At 45.2% G+C, this 12,422-nt stretch overlaps 1 protein-coding gene across 1 annotated transcript in view; it reads right to left on the minus strand.

Annotated features, from left to right (window-relative positions):
* Positions 1–12,422, minus strand: part of ROCK1 (Rho associated coiled-coil containing protein kinase 1) — a 491,909-nt gene that overhangs the window by 201,185 nt on the left and 278,302 nt on the right. Inside the window, 1 exon segment of the mRNA XM_029591102.1 lies at positions 11,666–11,754. Coding sequence (XP_029446962.1) covers positions 11,666–11,754 — 89 coding nt within the window.

Here is a 12,422-nt window from a genome sequence, read left to right on the forward strand (position 1 = left end):
ACAGATATGTTATACAGCCTGTGCATGGAGGCTTCAAAATACATCAATGAAGTGCTGGCCACAGGCGGTGTAAGCATAGGTGCCTTATGTGTCAAGTATACTGGTGCAGTGTGCATTGAGTGCACCAGTGTGGCATGCGCTAAGTACACTTATGCAGCATTCATCGAAAGCATCGGGGTGCCATGCATCAAGTGCATCAATGCATAATAGGTTGAATACTTTGATGCTTCATGTCTCGGGCTTGCCAATGGCACCTTGCACCAATGATGGCCACTTCAGTGGCGTCTATACTGATGCATTGCGTTTAGAGCTCTTATGTTTCTTCGACCCAGGTTCCAAAAGGGCTAATGACTGATGTGTGTCTTACACTACTCGACTCCATGGCTTCAGCCTGAGCCAATGAAAGAGTCTTTGAGAAGCTCCTGCTCAACTGTTTACCTGGTGAGGCAGAGAACACTACACTGTAGGAGAAGGATCTACTGCGATTTTGAAGAGATTTACACAGATCCTCAATTTGAATCATCCTGGAAAATTGGGAATATCCGACCATAGGCATAGTAATTTGCCTGGTCATGTTTTGGTCCAAGGAATAGAAAGCAGAACTCATGGCCATCAGAGAGGGACATTACCTTGCCACAGATGCAATTTTTAAAGCCATTTACTGTAGGTGTTTTCTTCTGGCCCAACATGTTGAGGAGGCCTCTGGAAATAAATTATCTTGTTTCTTTTTTTTTCAGTAGCACTGTAAAGTACTACTGTGTGATGCTACAGAGGCTGCAGGACAATAAATAAAGAATATATTGAGGTAGAAATATCAAAAGTTGAAGAATAGAGGAAAAATATGAGTAGAGACTGAGTACATGGCCATGCTTTGCTCAGACAAAAACAATCACTGAGGCGGCTCATACAGAAAGTCCTCCACATGGTCAGTAAAGCTCAAAGCTCTACTAGCTTGAAACAAGAACCTACACTTGAATGTTGGGAGGCTAACATTATTTACATTGCACTTTGGAAAAATTGACTTATTCTCTGTGGGGCGGATTTTAAGAGCCCTGCTCGCCTAAATCCGCCCAAAACCGGGTGGATTTAGGCGAGCAGGGCCCTGCGCGCCGGGAAGCCTATTTTACATAGGCCTACCGGCGCGCGCAGAGCCCCGGGACTCGCGTAAGTCCCGGGGTTCTCCGAGGGGGCGTGTCGGGGGCGTGTCCGGTCGTCGCGGCGTTTCGGGGGCGTCGGCAGCGTTTTGGGGGCGGGTACGGGGGCGTGGCTACGGCCCGGGGCGGTCCGGGGGCGTGGCCGCGCCCTCCGTACCCGCCCCCAGGTCGCTGCCCGGTGCGCAGGAGGCCCGCTCGCGCGCGGGGATTCCCCGGAGAAAGGTAAGGGGGAGGTGTAGACAGGGCCGGGCGGGTGGGTTAGGTAGAGGAAGGGAGGGGAAGGTAAGGGGAGGGCGTTAGAGGATTCCCTCCAAGGCCGCTCCGATTTCGGAGCAGCCTTGGAGGGAACGGGGGTAGGCTGCGCGGCTCGGCGCGCGCCGGCTATACAAAATCCATAGCCTTGCGCGCGCCGATCCAGGTTTTTAGCAGATACGCGCGGCTCCGCGCGTAGCGTACTTTTGTTTGCGCCTGGAGCGCAAACAAAAGTAGGCTATTCGCGCTCCTTTTAAAATCCGCCCCTTAGAGAACAGAGTGATATCTGAGGTAACAATCTTCATATTGGAATTGGCGTTCCATGTGGTCTGAGTATTAATAAATGTTGAGATATTGGGTTATAACTTGCTGATATTGTATATTGTCTATGTTGTAATGTACCTGTATAATGTTTCCCTGCCTTGTTAAATAAAGAGTTTAAAAAAAAAAAATCTCTACTAGCTTGGAGAGACGAGTCTGTTTGGTGCAGCCAGATGATATCATTCCACACGTAATGGCTAATTCAACCTGCTTATTGTTGGAAAATACTCAGATTGGGTGACAACTGCCTTGGAAGACAAGGATTTGGATTAATGTGTCCAGCTAAAAGGAGAAGGAGAAGAATAGTATGACAAGAAGCAAAAGCTGAGCATAAAAAGATATTTTTATGTTTTATGTTCTCTGATTATTTTTTGTAAATGTTTGTAAACTAGTTTTCCTCATTCGGTTATTGCTTCTTGTTTTCGCTGTTAACTATAGTTACTGTTCCATGTAAAGGCCTTTGCCTTTAGTTCTAAGTTAATTGTAAACCGATGCGATGTGCAAACGGTTGTCGGTATATAAAAATGCCAAATAAAATAAATAAATAAATAAATATTTCAAATCATAAATAGAGCATGAGCAAGAAAAACCAACCTTGATTTAATGAGGTATTTATTACTAGAAAACAATATGAAACTGTGACACATACAAAGACAACTGAAGTAATTTAACCCTTTCAGACCAAGGAAATTACTTCTTCTGATAATTTCCTTTCCTTGAAGTAGGGCAAGCCAGTCCACACCAGTGGATTGTGCACACCAACCAGCTAGTGAAAATGGAGAACAATGACTCACTGACATCACTTTTATATAGCACACCACAAACATCAGCCAGACAGTATTTTTTCTTCAAAAGTCAACTGTGGATCTAAATGTTATTGCGTCCTCCAATAATCATTATTCAAAACAGAACTTTCTTCCATTATATAACAATTCAACTTTTTTTTTTTTTTTTTTTTTAAACATAACGGAACACTCAACTCCGCCAATAGTCACATAGGAAAACTGTACAACGAATATCGCAGAACAAAACTCACTTACCAGGTATGGCGCCATTCTATGCACATCAGAGATCCTTGCCATACAATATGTTCCTTAACAGGGATCTCACATACCTGAAGATTGTCGACACGCCTCAAGGCAGCCCAGGGCGGGAAGGTGGACTGGCTTGTCCTACTTCAAGGAAAGGACATTATCAGGTAGGAAGTAATTTTACCTTCCTCTTCATCTGGGCAAGTCAGTCCACATCAGTGGAATGTGCCAAAGCTATTCTCCAGAAGGGCGGGAGGCTGCCTGAGGCCCAAGCAGCCCTGCTCTAGTAAAGGACGAATCCTCCCCCGCAGCCAGATCTAACCAATAGTATCTGACAAATGTATGCAAGGAAGACCATGTTGCCACTCTACAGATCTCTACCAGAGAAAGCAAACGCAATTCCATGCAGTAAACAGCCTGTGCCTGGGTTGAATGCGCTCTAATCTGCTTCGGAAGAGGTTTCTTGGCATCTGCATATGCTGCTGTCACCACCTCCTTAATCCACTTGTTACGCCTGTCGGTTGCAGTTGGTTGCGACCGCTGTTGCTCACCTCCTTCTTTGCAGCTTTGACTCCGTTGGGAAGACTTGCGGCCTCCTCCAGCTATCACCGGCCTGCTTACCGTTCTCGGGCCTCCCTGGATGCCACAGACGCTGCCGACTGCCATCTTGCCCTTGGAATCTCCTAGGCGTGCGTGCACGGGCCAGTCTTAAGCACGTTATGGCGGGAACCTCGGGGGCGTCCCCTCCAGATGATGTCATCCTTCCAGGATACTTAAGCCGGCTGGCCCTGCCTACCTAAACTTGGCAACGAGTTCCCTCATTGCTGAATCCGCTTCGCTCACTACGGACTTCCAGTTCCAGTTCCTGCTCCTTTGGCGTAAGACGCTCTGGGTACCCGGTCCTTGGTGTCCCTTTCTCGTTTCTGGCTATCCGCTCCTCGGAGGGCCTTTCCCGGGGCTTCTCCTGGAACCTTCGCTACTGTGAGTACCTCCGCTCTATGGACCACTACCGTACCATCTCTTCTGAAGACCCCTCACTGGTGTGTCCTGCTCCACGGACCACTACCGTATCATCTCTACTGAGGAGGCTCATCGGTGTACCCCTCTCTGCGGACCATTGCCGTATCTTCACTACAAAGGTATTCCCCTTGGGTATACTCCACTGCACAGACTCTATGACTTTCTCCTGTGCTGCCCGCTTCACGGGCGGTGCCTTTCTATTTCTCTAACAAAGACTCTATTCTACAGCTCTGTCTGACGTCCTCTGAGACCTCACCTCCCGTCGGTGAGGCTCACAGGGCTCCTCCCTGTGGGCGGTACCATCTCTCACCTCGGCCCAGGGTCCACATACCTACAAATCCTAACACCACTGAGCCACCAACCCCTTCTTCACTTAATGTTGAAGGAAGAGCTGATCCGTCTTACAAAAGACATTGGTAACCTCCAGATAACGCAATAAATGCTACTGCACATCCAAAGGCCGCAATTTCCTGAATTTCTGTCCATCCAAATCCTTATTCAAGGATGGTAGAAAAACTGACTGATTCAAATGGAAATCTGAAACCACCTTCGGAAGAAAGGCAGATACAGTCCTTAATTGGACACTATCCGGCGTGATAACCAAAAAGGGTTCGCTACATGACAAGGCTTGCAATTCCAAAATCTGCTTCGTCAAACAAATACCGACTAGAAGCACCGTTTTCAGGGTCAACAACTGCAAGAAAATACCCTGCATAGGACAAAAGGTCGGACCTGACAAAAAGGAAAGAACCAGATTCAGATCCCACAAAGGCACTGGGAAATGCAAGATGGGTCTAAGGTGCTTCACACCCCTCAGCAATGTAGACCCATCTGGTTGTGAAAAAAGGGGCCACCCTGAATGCGTACCCAATAACACACTATGGCAGCCACCTGCACCTTGAGCATGTACAAGGCCAAACCTTTACTCCAACCTTCCTGCAAAACCTTCAAGTTAGAAGGAATAGACACTGAAACAGGAAGAAAAGAGTGGCTCTGACACCAATTCTGAAAGACTTGCCAGACCTGGATATAGACCAAAGTGGTGGAAAACTTTCTCGCATGCAAGAGAGTTTCCACCACTGGACCTGAATACCCCCGGGTCAACAGCCAAGCCTTCTCAAGGGCCAAACCATAAGACAAAACCAATCTAGATTGTTGTGAAATACTGGACCTTGCCACAGAAACCCCCTGAGCAGCGGGAGCTGCCATGGATCTTCTGTCAGTAGATGTCAGAGATCCGCATACCACGGCCTGCGCGGCCAATCTAGGGCCACCAAGCCTGGATGTTGAACTATCTTCTGTATTAACCAACTGACCATGGGCCATGGCGGAAATGCAGAGCAACTTGCCCCGAGGCCAAGACTGAACCAACACATCCACTCCGAGTACTAGAACATCCTGGATCTGACTGTAAAAGTGATCCACTTTCATGCTCTTGCGACTCGCCATCAGATCCAGAAAGGGCCAACCCTATCGCTCCACAATGTCAAAACACTTTGTGAACCAATTCCCATTCTCCTGGATCCAACTCATGATGGCTGGGATCCAACTCATGATAGCAGGGGTCAACAACACACACGTTGTTGGCCCCTGCTATATGAGAATCCGACAATGCCAGTAAATGCTGTTCTGCCCACGGAAGAAGGAAATCCATTTCTTGAAAGACTTGCCGACTCTGAGTCCCCCTTGATGATTTATGCTGCGTTGTCCGACATTACTTTCATTGCTCTTCCTACCAACCAGGCCTCGAACTGCAATAATGCTAGCCAAACTGCTCGGGCTTCCAGCCAATTGATGGACCAAGATGCCTCTTTGGGAGCTCACTTTCTCTGTGCTACTTGCTCCTGACAGTGAGCTACCCAACCCTGTAGACTCGTATCTGAGGTGAGCACAAACAAATCGGGAGTCTCCAACTCCATTCCTTTCTCCAGATGGCCCTGGGGTAACCACCAATTATCGTCACTTCTGGTAGCAAGTCACAGCACATTGTTCTCCTGAGTCTGACGATTCCAGCAGGCCAGAAGGGACCTCTGCAGAGAACGCATTTGCGCACATGCCCAAGGAATCACCTCTATCGTCGCAGCCACTGATCCCAGCATCTGTACCTGAAGACTGGAGGATAGCTAATGTAACCCCAATATTTAAAAAGGGCTCCAGGGGAGATCCGGGAAACTACAGACCGGTTAGCCTGACTTCAGTGCCAGGAAAAATAGTGGAAAGTGTTCTAAACATCAAAATCACAGAACATATAGAAAGACATGGTTTAATGGAACAAAGTCAGCCTGGCTTTACCCAAGGCAAGTTTTGCCTCACAAATCTGCTTCACTTTTTTGAAGGAGTTAATAAGCATGTGGATAAAGGTGAACTGGTGGATGTAGTGTACTTGGATTTTCAGAAGGCATTTGACAAAGTTCCTCATGAGAGGCTTCTAGGAAAAGTAAAAAGTCATGGGATAGGTGACGATGTCCTTTCGTGGATTACAAACTGGCTAATAGACAGGAAACAGAGAGTAGGATTAAATGGACAATTTTCTCAGTGGAAGGGAGTGGGCACTGGAGTGCCTCAGGGATCTGTATTGGGACCCTTACTTTTCAATGTATTTATAAATGATCTGGAAAGAAATACGATGAGTGAGATAATCAAATTTGCAGATGATACAAAATTGTTCAGAGTAGTTAAATCACAAGCAGATTGTGATAAATTGCAGGAAGACCTTCTGAGACTGGAAAATTGGGCATCCAAATGGCAGATGAAATTTAATGTGGATAAGTGCAAGGACATATAGGGAAAAATAACCCATGCTATAATTACACAATGTTAGGTTCCATATTAGGTACTACAACCCAAGAAAGAGATCTAGGCGTCATAGTGGAAAACACATTGAAATCGTCGGTTCAGTGTGCTGCGGCAGTCAAAAAAGCAAACAGAATGTTGGGAATTATTAGAAAGGTAATGGTGAATAAAACGGAAAATGTCATAATGCCTCTGTATCGCTCCATGATGAGACCGCACCTTGAATACTGTGTACAATTCTGGTCGCCGAATCTCAAAAAAGATATAATTGCGATGGAGAAGGTACAGAGAAGGACTACCAAAATGATAAGGGGAATGGAACAGCTCTCCTATGAGGAAAGACTAAAGAGGTTAGGATTTTTCAGCTTGGAGAAGAGACGGCTGAGGGGGGATATGATAGAGGTGTTTAAAAATCATGAGAAGTCTAGAACGGGTAGATGTGAATCGGTTATTTACTCTTTCAGATAACAGAAAGACTAGGGGGCATTCCATGAAGTTAGCATGTGGCACATTTAAAACTAATCGGAGAAAGTTCTTTTTCACTCAACGCACGATTAAACTCTGGAATTTGTTGCCAGAGGATGTGGTTAGTGCAGTTAGTATAGCTGTGTTTAAAAAAAGGATTGGATAAGTTCTTGGAGGAGAAGTCCATTACCTGCTATTAATTGAGTTGACTTAGAAAATAGCCACTGCTATTACTAACAATGGTAACATGGAATAGACTTAATTTTTGGGTACTTGCCAGGTTCTTATGGCCTGGATTGGCCACTGTTGGAAACAGGATGCTGGGCTTGATGGACCCTTGGTCTGACCCAGTATGACATGTTCTTATGTTCTTATGACTATACCAACAGGGAAGACCACTGATCTCAGGGCTCGGATTTGCCCCTAGATCTTCTGAATGAGGGATTCTGAAAGAAACACCTTGCCATGAGTCATATCAAAATGGATACCCAGATACTCCAGAACCTGAGATGCCTGCTGGTTGCTCTTGGCCAAATTCACTACCCATCCCAGGTGCTGAAGCAACTGAACTACCCTTCTCAACACCACCCGACTCCGCACCTGACTTGCCTCAGATTAGCCAGTTATCCCAATACGGATGGAAGCAGAACTCCTTCCTTGTGAAGAGTCGCAGCATCACCACCATCACCTTTGAAAAGGTCCTGGGCACCGTGATGAAGCCAAAAGGCAATGCCTGAAAATGGTAATGGTGGGCTAAAACCGCAAAGCACAAGTAATGTGAAATGGAATATGTAGATATATTTCCAAGAAGTCCAGAGAAGTAAGAAACTCTCCCCTCTGTACCGCTATGAAAACTGACCTTAAGGTTTCCATTCAAAAATGGGTAACCCAAAGGGCTCGACTCTTTCTTGGGAACCACGAAGTAAATGGAATAATGGCCTGTGCCTTCCTGATTCCTTTGGAACAGGCATCATGGCCTTCAGAGCAAGCAACCTCTGTACCGTGGCCTGAACCACTGTCTGCTTTTCCGTGGAATAACAAGGGGAAACCATAAAAGCATCTGAGAGAGGACGGATAAGTTCCAAGCTGTACCTATCGCACACCACTTCCAAGACTCACTGGAAGTGATGTAGGCCCACCTCCGATAAAATTGAGACAAGCAGCCGCCTATCTCCGGAACCAGAGGATGGACCCCCACAACTTCATTGGGAGGATCAAGGAGCTCTGGAGCCGGAGATACTATCTTTACCTGGCTTCTTTGCCTGAAAGGACTGAGACCTGGTAAAGGAGTAGGACCTCTGATTACTCAAACCTCTGGAAGAGTGAAAATGCTGCATGCTCCAAAATCACCCCTTTGCTGAAAAAAACTGGGGAGTAGATTTCCTGTTCTTGGGTAACCAAGGAAATTTGGAGTCTTCCCATCAATCCACCATCTTCTCTAACGCCTCCCCAAACAGCACCCTTTAAAAGGCAACTTAGTGAGACTGGACTTTGAAAATATTTCAGCAGTCCAGTTCTGCAGCCAGAGGAGTCTTCGAGTCATATCCTACATCTGCCAAGAACGCAGCTGTTGGAGTCATTTTTTGTTACTTTTCGCTGAGGATATATATATATATATATATGTTAGGCCGTATGGATTCAGAGTTTTCACCCAGACACAGAGTAGTTTGAAGGCCACAGGCCAACGTCTGAACTCCTGTGTACTGTCTTGCACTGTGAAATGTTTACGAACAGGTAAGAATGTTTATTTAGTTATTTCACTAAGTCTATGATGAGAAAACTAGCAATTAACTTATACTAAAACCTGAGAGAGAGAATGAAGGCTGCAAAGCTGTTTCTGAAAACTGGTAAGAACTCAAGAGGGAGGGAACACTTGTTTTTCACAAACATTTGTAGTGTATAAGGGGAGACAGCGAGAGAGAGGGGAGGGGGAGAGGTTTTATATCTGTGTAGCAATCATTATTATCTATATTACTTCTTCTATTTGATCTGATTTTATTTGTTCTATCCTCCTACTGCTCAAATAAACTTATTTTACCTGGAACCGTACTGAATCAAATTTAGTGTGTGGCTCTTTATGTTGGGGATAAGCTCCTGGGTTCAAATCCCCAGGTATAATCCCAGTAATTGTGTGTGGTCATTTGTGTAGGGGAAAAGCCCCTGGGTTCATGCCCCCAGATATAATCCCAGTAATTTTATGTTTATATGAGATTAGCCCCTCCCCCCCCCCCAGGTCAGAGCCCATGGACAGGATTACCAGTGTGCATGGTCTGAAACCATAACAGCAGCTCCCGGCTCCATGTATGGGCCATTCTTGCCCAATGCCTCCTGAACTTCCTGGGCTAACTGTAATCTGGCTCTAGCCACTATATAACAGCATGTGGAGATTTGAAGATTCATGGCCACTGACTCAAAGGCCTGTTTCAAAATCACCTCAATCTTTCGATCCTTGGCATCTTTTTATGCTGCACCTCCTTCCACTGAAATGATAGTTTGTCACCGCACAGACCAATGCATTCACCTTTGGAAACCGGAGTTGCTCCTTAGCTTTAGGATCCATAGGGTACAAACCCGTTAACAAGTGACCCCCTTTAAAATTAACCTCAGGAGAGCTCCATTCCAAATTGATCAATTCCTGAACAGCCTCGTGCAGAGGGAAAAACCATCACAGGATTCTTCTTCAGATCCTGAGCCACTGCAGGCAAGGCCTCCTCACAACCAAGGGCCTTCAGGGTCTAAAAAATCAAACCAGACATCTCGTCTCTGTGAAAAAGCAGAGGCATCGTCCTGTGCGGCTCTGCATCTGAGGGAATCTTCACCCCCCCCCCTCCAAAAATGCCTTGTCGGGATCCCCCATCGAGCATTCCAACTCTCCTCAGGAGTCTCTTGAAGGATCCACATCCTCACCTTCTCCCCCAGCACACTGAGTCGTCCTCTGCTTTTCCCCTCTGTAGGAGAACGAATCCTCCTTTGACTGCTTTTACCATCTCAAGGAGGAAAACTGCTGATGTGGGAATTCAAGATTCTACCTGGAGCCCTTCCTGCCCTTTACAAAAAGCCTGCATTCCTTTAAAAAAATTCCACCCGAGCTCACCCTCGTGGGAATTGGCAGGAAAGGCAGCAGGGAAGACTCCTCACCTCCCCTGGGAGGAGCTGTGGTCACACTTCCCGCCTGAGAATCTGGACCTCCTGAAGTCCCTGCAGGGACAAATTCCCCTGCAGAAACATCCCCTTGAGTCTCCATGCATTTCTGGTAAATGCTTAGCGATCTCCTGGGGCTAATCACCTTCATATGACAGGCGGAGCAGATGCGCAGCTTTTTCCTGTGCCACTCTCCCAATGCCATCTCTCCCTTGCGTGTGGCTCAGCAGTATTACTGCACCACCAAAATGGCACCTGCTGCATGGCTGTCCTGCCACTGCACTCCGGCTGGCTCAAAAATAGCAGCACTTGGTCCTGGCACTCAAAGCAGCCCAACGCAATCCTCTATCTCTGCCCCTACTCTGTGTGCAATTGCTGCAGCAAACTCTGCCGGCGCGGAGGTTTTTCTTTTTTCTAAACTTCATTCTCCACGCTGAAGACCAAGTAAAGCAGAACAGCAAAGAAACACCGAGGCAGGGGATCAAGCAGAGGAGAGGACGACAAAAGAGATAAGAGAGGCAGAGAAACAGATCAACAGGGCTAAGCCCAAGGCTCCTTTACTCTACTGCACTCTCCCTACAGGAACTCTCCTGCTGTCAGGAGGAGGGCTAAGGCACCAGCCTTCACCTAACTCCTGTCCTGACATATCAGACACTCAACTGAGGGAGAGAGTAAATGCTATCACCACAGGAGGTCAGGACAGCCTGTTCAATCCTGGCAGACCAAAGTCTACAAGGAAGGATGCTTGTCCACCACTTTCTAGAGTCGGAGAAATACTGGCTGGCTGCTGTCTGTGGTGAGCTGTATGAGAGGGACATTAGCAAATTGTTGTTCTCCTCTCAAGCACAAATACATAAGCAGATTGGTATAACAGTTGGTAATCACAGGTTGAAAATATCTCAGGAATAATCATATGTAGCCACGTGATCAGTAGTGAGGAAGAAACTGAAGGTGAAAATCTATAGGTCACAGAACACTTCAATGGACTACATAAATGTCAGTCCAAGTTAGGTAGGTTACCTCTTTGGAATCAGTAAGAACTTCTGAAAAATGGAAACTAAGATCAAACACTAAATTATTGCCAGAGTTGTTTTCCAATTGTCACTGAGCATGTGTTGAACAAATACACATCCAATTTTAAGGGAAATGTGAAACTCTTTTAGGGGAAGCCACAATAAGTAACACATTAGACCTTTAAAATGATAGGTAACAATATATAAATTTATTTTATTTTATTTGACACTACCAAAAGTCATTTTTTTATGTAATTGCGAAAGCCAATATCTAATTTAATTGCTAGGGAAGAAAGTAGTATCTTGTGATACTTTCAAGAAAGCAATCTGAAATACAGCTGAAGACTGTCATGCTGTTTTGGAGTTGCATATTTTAAAATATTGTGGGCTAAAATCCTCTTGCTAGTACTTAGTATTTAGTTGTACAGATATTTTAGATGTTGTAGATTCTGCACTAATATGTTCTCAACCTCACCTGCATTTTTGTTCCATTTCATCCTTCAATTGCATTTCATTGTGTAGCTGTTCTTCTAGTTGATAAACTGTTTTCTGTAACTTTTCCATCTAGAAATAGGAAAGTATGTCACATTTACCATGCAAAGCATATATAAAAATATACAATTCTGTTCATTCTATAATATGTCTAGCCAAGCACTATTTCTTATACAATTTATCCTACTTCATGAAATCCTTCATATGACAAGGCCTAACTTACAACTACAATCTATTTTTTCTTACAAACTGTGTATAGTTAATAGATGCATACATAGCCCACAAATGAATGCCATATAGTATTAAAAATTAAAATAGGGAAGAACAAGGAGTAGTTCCTGATTTCAGAGCCTGTAACCAATAAATAATTTATTCAAATCCAACTCAGGTCAACAGTGACCAAAAGCTAATCATATGTAAACCAGTTGGTAATCTCAGTTCAATTCCTAACAGATACAAGCTCACACTTTTAAAAGCTATTATCATGATTTGGCATTAATACCACCACTGAAAGTTTCAGTCAAGCAGACCAAATTGATCACTCAGTTTTAGAAGTGGTTCCTCTAGATCATGACTGGTGTACATAGGAAGGGCAGTGAAGGGAAGCTTGTATATTAATATTATCCATGTTCTAATTGCTCAGTGAATAAAGCTATGAGCTTGGTTTCTAGTACTGCTGATCTAGTCTTTTCACAAGTAGTAAATTCACAAAATGAAAAGCTAAAAAATACAAACTTTAC

This window comes from Rhinatrema bivittatum, chromosome 2, assembly GCF_901001135.1.
Source record: "Rhinatrema bivittatum chromosome 2, aRhiBiv1.1, whole genome shotgun sequence".
NCBI lineage: Eukaryota > Metazoa > Chordata > Amphibia > Gymnophiona > Rhinatrematidae > Rhinatrema > Rhinatrema bivittatum.